Source organism: Bacillus rossius (genome assembly GCF_032445375.1).
Source record: "Bacillus rossius redtenbacheri isolate Brsri chromosome 4 unlocalized genomic scaffold, Brsri_v3 Brsri_v3_scf4_2, whole genome shotgun sequence".
Classification (NCBI taxonomy): domain Eukaryota; kingdom Metazoa; phylum Arthropoda; class Insecta; order Phasmatodea; family Bacillidae; genus Bacillus; species Bacillus rossius.
Window position 1 is genome coordinate 46,033,713 of NW_026962011.1, and position 9,064 is coordinate 46,042,776.

The 9,064-nt window shown below is 34.8% G+C and overlaps 1 protein-coding gene across 4 annotated transcripts; it reads right to left on the bottom strand.

Annotated features, from left to right (window-relative positions):
- Nucleotides 1–87: 87 nt before the first annotated feature.
- On the bottom strand, nucleotides 88–8,227 carry LOC134541974 (uncharacterized). Of its 4 annotated transcripts, none has more exons than XM_063385742.1 (3): nucleotides 7,920–8,222; nucleotides 7,666–7,830; nucleotides 88–1,385 (listed from the first exon to the last, which is right to left on the bottom strand). In XM_063385742.1, the coding sequence occupies exons 2-3, from the start codon at nucleotides 7,702–7,704 to the stop codon at nucleotides 1,152–1,154; spliced, it is 273 nt and encodes a 90-aa protein (XP_063241812.1). In that variant the 5' UTR covers nucleotides 7,705–7,830; nucleotides 7,920–8,222; the 3' UTR covers nucleotides 88–1,151. The 4 variants fall into 4 exon arrangements, 2 of the variants coding, with proteins under 2 accessions (XP_063241812.1, XP_063241811.1); XM_063385741.1 differs by having other exon boundaries at nucleotides 562–1,405; nucleotides 7,920–8,227; XR_010076711.1 differs by lacking the exons at nucleotides 7,666–7,830; nucleotides 7,920–8,222 and adding an exon at nucleotides 2,548–2,885 and having other exon boundaries at nucleotides 562–1,385.
- Nucleotides 8,228–9,064: the final 837 nt, after the last annotated feature.

Below are 9,064 nucleotides of genomic sequence, written 5' to 3' on the forward strand. Positions count from 1 at the left end.
TTAGGCACCATATTTAAAGCTAAATCTATATTCAGGTATTATGCATGGAAATTTATAACTGCTAAATTTGTAATCTTAATACATGCTACCCTCCCCCCTTACGCCCACATAACAATTTTGTATTGTTTGTTTTTGAACAAAGGTAGTGGAATCATTGTATGTACGGTAAAAATGTAATTTCACTTTTTCTTAAACTATGTATGGAGACCTTTTAAGCGGAGTATTACTTTTTACTTCCCAATTAAAATTATTTATTAACTACTCCGGAGATGCACATCCGAAAAATCCATCCATGAACTAAATTTCAACTTTTTATACATGAACAATCATTTTGAAGTTAGTAGAATGCAGGAATGGACTGGCATTTGCACGATTCACAGAACAATGTCACTCATACAGAAATGTAGAATCTAAAAAGAGTTTTTTTTTTAATTAAAAAAAAAGCTAAATATTTGACACTTTGTTTTCCAAAGTATTCACATTTTTTGTGAATATGTAACCTACAAAGTGAAGAATGTTTCAGATTCATATGTGTTGAGTACTGTGTTAACAGAGTTGTAGACTGTTGATTTTTTTAAAAAGACTATGTTTATCATAAAGTAATTTTACATATAAAATTATAAAACTAAAAATTTACATTGATTGTTTTCTTTTCTGTGTTGCATCCTATATATACATTTCAATGGTGCTCAGAACGGTGAAATAGTTGGTACATACTTCTTATGTTAAAAAGCCTTTAAAATTTAAATAACACAGTCAAATTTTCTCATGATTTGTATCTAACATAAACAATATCAACTTATTTTGCACTGTTCATAGATATCTCGTAATATGTAGATCATCTGACATTGTTTGTTCCTAAAGTTATTTACATAGATGCTTTTAAAAACAAAATTTTTTTTACACAAACGCAAGAATATAGTTCATAAAGATGTATCAATGGATGTTGAATCGACATCAAACTGAATCTGTATTGTAAGAACTTTCAGAAAAAATTTAATGATTTTTCAAATGCCTGTATTTTTTTTCTTTTTTTTTTTCTTTTTTTTTCTTCCACTGTCGTGTTGATGAGGACTGTGCTTTCATTTTTCTCTCTGAAAACCGGTGCGGGTGCGCTGTGTTACGGGTCGAGCAGTAGTGCGAGGCAGGGGTCAGTCGGACAGAGGCTCCGGGAGGTCACTACCGGTCAGCAGGTCGGCGAGGCTCTCGGCGGACCGCAGCTGCGCCTGCTTGCCGCGGGCCCTGCTGCGCTTGCCGCGGCTGCTCCGAGGCGTCGGCCCCTCGCCCTGCGGCCGGCCCCGCTCCAGGGACTCCAGGAAGCTCTCGACCCGACCGACGACGGCCAGCAGCTGCCGCTCCAGGTGGTACCCGAACACCACCAGCCCCTGTTTCGCACCGGGGGCACCTTCAACACGGGGGTAGCACTGTCAAGTTCGTTCCCTGGCGGCGACACGTCGCCGCCCGAGTGCCACAGCATCTGTTTCGTGACATCAATAGCTTGAGTTTCTGTGAAATGTACCGTATTTAATCGCATAACGTCCGCACATTTCTTTTTAAATACTTGAAATGGAATTGTTTTAAATCCGCATAAAGTCCGCACCAGACAAAGCGACCTTGGCCACCCCTGAAAGAAATTTTTGAGGAAATTTTTTTTTTTTTTTTCAGACTTTACCTCATAATGTCCGCACCCGATTTTTTTTTTGTCAAAAATGTAGCCAAATTACTGCGGACATTATGCGAGTAAATACGGTACTATGCTTTTGTAAAATGATACTATGTACTCATCTAACACCTGGAATACATGAAAGATTGTATTAGGGCTTAGGGCCATGTTCAAATTCAAATATACGATCCTGCTTGCTTCGCTTGCCCTTGTGGTGTACTGAAGCAGTTTGTATGGACATGATTTTTGCCTCTATGAATGGGATTAACAATCCAGACAGATTTCTTCAACCATTTTTTTTTTTTTTTTTCAATAAACAAATTTTTACCCGGCAAAAAATGTGTAAAGTGGTTTTAGTAAACTTTTTAGGTAACTCAATTACAAACACATTAATTTATGGCGATCTACTTAAGTTACTGCAATTGCCTTGGAAGTTGCGGTTCGTGTATGGGCATGTACATATTTGTTTCGATTTTGTTACGAGCATGTTAAAATATTTATTTGGTAAAATGTTAAGTGACAATTATTTTACATGTCTTTTAATAACTAAAGAGTTAATCAAATACGACCAAAAAAAAGTCTCTTTTCGAAATGGCGATGTTTTTTTTTTCCTTGGAAGTATACAGATTAATTTACTTGCATATGTGCATACTTTAGGTGAATTTGGATACTGACTGACATCCCGTTAACATCAAGGTCGTTGGCGGATGAAGGATGGAATGATGAGATGGAGTTGCGACGGAATGCATTTGGGGGGGGGGGGGGGGGGGGGGGTGTTTGGAATGGGAACAACCCGAGAAAACTTGCAGACTTACTGCAACATTTGCCTGATTTACCACATGTGAAAAATCAGGGTTTTGACTCAAGCTGGTAATCTGTCTCACCTGGCAGGGTGGTGAATGATCTGTCCACTCAATAATTGTGGACCTCCTACTAGAATACACATTTGGATGAGAATGTGCATCAATTTATTAACGGTGTGATTTTTTATTAGCAACTTTTTGTTCCACTGAGTTAGGCTGGGTGTACGTAGAATCAGACGAGACACTGCACGACACCACATGAGACATTATGCCTCCCAACAGCTTAACACTGTCTTCTCACACAGCTTAATGCTATATTTTCAGTATGGTATTTCTTCCCACATTATTAAAAACAAATTGTTTTCATTGATACTCCTTCAAAGATGGATTATATAAAATAGGTCATTCTTGTGCAAACATATATATTCTATCTGCATCCAGCTCCATACTGAGAAAAAAAAATCAAGATATTTAACAAGTCAATATTTACTCAAAGTAACAATGAAAAACAGTCTTTAAATAGAAAGTTATGAGCACACTACAACAAGTCTTTGTTGACAATTTTTTTTTTTTTACTTGCGCATGCACAGAACAATGTTATCAGACAATCTGATTGTGCATGGTTGGAGGTCAAACTGTGTTGTCACCTCGTGTCTGATCGCAACAGTTTTGTGGCGTCGTGCCGTGTCTTATTCCGAGTGCATTGCTTGTATGTAAATACTACATGGAATTCAGCCGTATGTTTAGTTGTCATGCCTCATTCTGTGTGTGTGCCAGACCTTACTTATGTTACTTCACCAAGTGCAAAGGGTTACATTGTAGTGAGGTACATTTGTAGATATGTATTATATTTTTTTTAGAACAGCATATTATTACACGGTTACAGTATTAACTACACATGGTCATTTTGTAATGGCAGTTTCTGAAATTGAACTAGTGTTTTAAAAGTTTTCACATTCATCACACACTAAACTGTATTTATAACAAACCTACAGCTTCTCAGAATGTTTCCATGTCTTTACTTTTCTTAGAAAATATTCTGCGTTGTGAATAAATTAATGAGGTTGTTATTGTCTTCTCCCCTTTCCCTCCCACCAGTTAACACATTTTTTTTGTGTATTTAAATAGGTATGGACTAACATCATCCCGGTCTACACCCACTTGAGCCCAATATGCCACTATCTCCTTCCTTACCCATAACCTCCCCTGCTCTCTCTATGTGTGCTGCTGTTTGAATAGCGCACCATCAGCCTGGAAGAGGGTGTGAGTGAGTGTCATTAGAAGCAGTGCTATATCCCTATAAATGCATCAAATGAACATTTTAATTTGTTTTTTATTTCTTTTCACAATTTTTTTGTCAGCTATGCTCATCTGCGTTTTATTCAATTACTTGTAATAATTTCACTGTCGCCAGACAGACTCAACAATTCTGGAAAGCACCCCTGAGCAGTAGTCCAAATTTCCTACATTATAACTTTAAAAACAGTAACTGTAAAGAGTCTTGAACAGAACTAAATTTTTTTTTTAATTTTGTGAAGATTTTTTATGTCTAAACTTCTTAACGTAAGCAGCTTGGATCCAGCATTACATAATGGTCATCAACAAGGTACATATGAAAGGACCTGTTCAGTGGACGTTATCTTATATTCACCCAGTCTGAAGCCATGACGCGCCTGTATCCCAGGGACTTCATCACTTGCCATCACTGACCGTTTACTTCCGTTTTATTAACTTAATGATCTAAATCATTGTCTTAACAATCCTCGGGGGGCCTGGCTCTGAAGGCAGGGTGCTTTAGAAATAATTTTTACCCTTTTATCTGTATTTTAAATCAGCTAGTTGGCTAGAAGGGCGACTGACTGCAACTTATACCAATAAGTGTCGCGAGGCTCTTTATAGTGACCAAGCAGGGCGTGTAAGAGAAGTGTAGTCAACTATTTCAATAAATTGTGTTAACTGTGAGATGTGTACCACTTTTTATCACGCACCGACAACTTCTAGTATTGGGTGTGTAGGATGCTTTTAAGAGCCTACAGGGTAGGAGGCCCAGTGCAAATGTGTCCAACACACAGAGCGTACCAGGTCTGGAAGGATTGAGAGAGTTTATAGTAGGGCAGTTCGAGTCTCTGTCCACACACTGGCAATGTCACGACCATGTAAAGTAGTCTTCACCAGGTCCATACATAAAACATTGACATACAGTTATGGACATGGTAAGGCCCTACAACAGCAACGGAAAGAAATGATTTTAAATTTTTAAGTGATGAAGAATGAGAGATGTCTGGTTTTAGATATTTATCTGTGCATGCTATATGCTAAAGGAATATTTATTTACACGTACATACGTAATTGTTATTGAAAAATGAACTAGCTGAAGCACTTGCAGACTGATACTCATAGAAAAAATGTACAAAAATTAAACTACATTTTTTTACAATTGCGATATTTTACTGGTTGAGCCTAATTCTACTGTCTGCTAGAGAGAATGATTAGCTGTGAGTGGTGTCGGTGAAAAATATTAACCTACGTTAAAGCCTGTGTGAATTTGGTAGTGTACGATAAACTAGGTAATAGGCTAGTTGACTACATCTCAATGCTGAGTTACCTATTAGTATAGTAGAATCATAGCCACTCTTAATATTGTAGCATGTTTTAATCATAATTGTGTTGCTTTATGAGAAGCAATTATGCATTCTAGGTAACCTGAACACGTTTTGATCTTTGCTAAGTGTTATCTTTCAGTCAAGGTGGTGTAAAAGTATGAAACTATTTGTCTGATGTGTAGACATTTGGAACACTTGTAAGATAGGCCATGTTAGTGGAATTTTTGTGCAGTTGGTGAGAAGAATGGCCTAAAAATCTGTTGAAAAAGGTTTGTAATTTGTGGGAAATGCTATACTTGTTTCTCTTGCATGTAATTACCTATTGCACCAACTATGGCTTGTGTGGTAAAGTCCATACTCTTCACTACTTAAGTTTCACTACTATTGGTATCTTCCTGTATTGGCTTCCTGAGACAGCTGTAAATACCCTTAACTAGAAACTGTTTTATTAAAAAAAATTAGGAGTGAGTTACGCCACATTTTTTGCACAACTCAGCATACTACATTGTATTATTAACTGTAATACATGCATCTATTTTGTTGCTTTATTAAATCCACCTTAAACCCAACAGCAATCTTGCAACTAAACATAAGCACCGTCATTGCATTTTGTTTCTTTTTGTGCTAATTTGATATCTAACATCTCTGTTAAGTTTTCAAACCATTGATTGCATAAGAGATAAAATATATTTTCGCTTACAGTGTTTATTATGACTTAAGGAGTAGGTGATGTTTATCAAACAAGGTGTCAGACTAAATTGTCTGCCCTGTTTAATGTCTTCATATTCATGAATTCTTAAAAGGTCTTCCCTTATAATGCTGGTTTAACTGAAAAATTATAGAAGAATGCAATTTTGTTTGCAACTTTTCTTATGTGATACATCTTATACTGTTGAGCAAAGTCCACATAATCTTAAATTATTACTGTACTGAAAATTAACTTACCAAAAAGTAAAGGTAAGGTTTTAGGTAAATATGTAGAGTCGCGGTATATGCGAAAAAAAATGCTAAAAATCTGAAAATACTTTTATTCTATGCTCTTTCACTTCCTCTTTTCAAATCAACCGGCGGAGATAAGAAATTCCAAATATTTTAGGAGATATCGAATTTTTTAATTTTCATCACAATACCTGCGTATTCATGCTGTGATTACCATTGTTTCTTGTTTACGAGTATCTATTATGTTTCTTATTGGACAATTTTGTCACGTGACAGTTCCGTGATTGGCCAGTATTCAAATGAACCAATACGTGATTATTTATTTATTAATGTTCCGTCGGAGGTATCGCGACGTAGGTGAACGACTACATCATTTCCTTCTAATGGCAAAGGAAATGTACCCGCCTCCAACTTAGGTGGGCTTTTAACATTTCTAATTTTAAAATCTTACTTTTTATTTGGATATTGTTGCGCAAGTAATAAGTAACAAAAAAAATTTACATGAGTTGTTAATGTTCATAATTTGTCCGGGTTTGTTAGGTCAGGTCAGTTACATTATAAATACTTTAAAACTAAAGAACCATTGAAATTAAATCATATTATTTTTAATGTACGCTTAGTTTGAAAGTATTCATAATGTAACTGACCTGACCTAATCGACCATTTTAGTTCCTACTGATCATCCTTTGTCACGGTTTGTTTGGTCAGGTCAGTTACATTATAAATATTTTAAAACTAAACAGCCATTAAAATTAATTCACATTATTTTTTATGTCCGCTTAGTTTGAAAGTATTAATAATGTAACTGACCTGACCTAATCGACCATTTTATTTATTACGCATTCACGAAAACACGACAAAATAACAAAAATGGCGTCGTTCAAATGGTTGTACAGGTGTTGTATTGCTAAATTAAAAAATTCGATATCTCCTAAAGTATTTGGAATTTCTTATCTGCGCCGGTTTTAATGAAAAGACGAAGTGATAGAGCATATAATAAAAGTAATTTCAGATTTTTAGAATTTTTTTTTTTCGCAAATACCGCTTCTCTACATGTTCAAAATTAAAAAATTCGATATCTCCTAAAGTATTTGGAATTTCATATCTCTGCCGGTTGATTTGAAAAGAGGAAGGGAAAGAGCATAGAATAAAAGTATTTTCAGATTTTTAGCATTTTTGTTTGCATATACCGCTACACTACATATTTACCAGGTTTTACACTATAATTTTTGCACAGAGCTAAAGGTGATGGGTCCTACAAGATTATAGATGACTTCAAAGCACTTAAAGAATTAAGGTTCAACTTACTACCCTTGCCATGTCAACTTAATGCCTTAGCAATCATGGTTACTGAGAAACCTGCTACCACAGTGGATTCCAAAAACTTGAGTAATTATATATGTGGCATTACTTATGAAATGTAAACATAAAATGGAATATACTGATGAGAAAAACAGAAGTGCTCAGTCATTACTCATTTAGTACACTCAGACAATGTAATAATCACTTCGTAATGAGGAATACACTTAAAACCTAGAATTGCTGGTTGTTTTTCACATTTATGATGCTGGCCATGGATGTACTATAACAAACCGTGATAAACTTAATGACTTCGTAAATTACTTATTTAATTATTTAGTGCTTTTTATTTATTTACCTTGACTATCTTGAATCTCATCCCAACGTTGTAGTGCATCTACCAAAATTTTATACAGTGTTAGATAGTCATGTGTAAAATTATTTATTGCTTTATTATCAAGTGCTTTCCGTTCTTCTTCTTTAAGAGGATACCATGCTTGATAGACTCCATACAGCTTAGATACTGAAAAATATAATTATATTGTTCACAGAATAATGATAATTACATACTAAATGTATACAAAATTCATTATAACTAAATTGATACTTTACCTTGAGGTATTAATATGACTATTGCATCTGTAATATAGTCAGAATTGTAAACATTTTCATTTCCTTGATGAGATATGTCAATAATGAAATAATCTCCTGTAACTTCACTATCCATGTCTTATAAGTATTTATTCAGTTTACATTTTAGGCACATAAAAAACACATGTTCGGGCTTAAATAGCAAATACGGGATTAAAGTGTATGTACTACATTTCCTAAAATATTTTGCTCAATATTTTGAATGCCCGCTTCCAAAACAACAACGAGAATTAAATTCTTTTAACAATTGCCAATAGTAGGATTATAAAAAAAAATTTAATAGGTATATCATTATAGTTTCAACTTAATATAATTTAGCTATAAACATATAAATTAGCGAAATTTAGTTTTTAAGACTTTAGTGCATACATTTGTGGAAACTGAAAGTTTTGGTTAATTATTCAAACTTACTGGGAGAGTGGAAAGTTGGTGTTATGTAAATGGTTGAAATAAAAATATAAATACGCATTGCACCATAGACAAGAGCTAATATAGGTCGGTAATTTCCAAGGAGTAAGGAGGAGGCGCCATAACAGCGCTCCCGCGGGCTAGGAGGTGAAACTTTCACCAATCTGTGCCACGCCCACACTGAGATACACAACATTGCATTGGTGTTATGTGTTTTGATAGGCAACGACATGTTTTTGAATTAATTGGAATACACATACGTGTAAATGCTGTAATATTTGGTGTTAATAAATCATTACACTTCAATAAAGATGCTTTAAATGTTCCTGTTGTTTATTTTTTATAATTTTACTTATATACTGTTTATGCGAGGTAGATGTGTTTTTTTTTATATTTTTGTTTGTGTATTTATACCACCCTATAACACTAATAACACTATTAAATAAAGTGTTTTGTTGGATTATGCAAAAATTTGAAGTAAGTCAACCTACATTGTGAGCTTTTTCGATGATTATTAATAAAAAACTTAGTGTCAGCATAATGAAGGTTAATAATTATAAGATTGCATGTCGTTCGGTATGCTTAGCTGGGCTTGAATACACGAAGAAGTTGCTAAAATATAAGCATGGTATTGATTATTGTACTTTTTACAAATGTGCCTCCAAAGAAAATTTGTTAGGTCATATTACAACGGGTTC

Coding starts and splice junctions, on each gene's coding strand:
- LOC134541974 (XM_063385741.1), bottom strand. CDS start 8,034: ATGGATAGTGAAGTTACAGGAGATTATTTCATTATTGACATATCTCAT. Junction 7,831..7,919: donor AGTCATATTAATACCTCAAG/GTAAAGTATCAA, acceptor TATATTTTTCAG/TATCTAAGCTGTATGGAGTC. Junction 1,406..7,665: donor TGAGATTCAAGATAGTCAAG/GTAAATAAATAA, acceptor CCCGTGTTGAAG/GTGCCCCCGGTGCGAAACAG.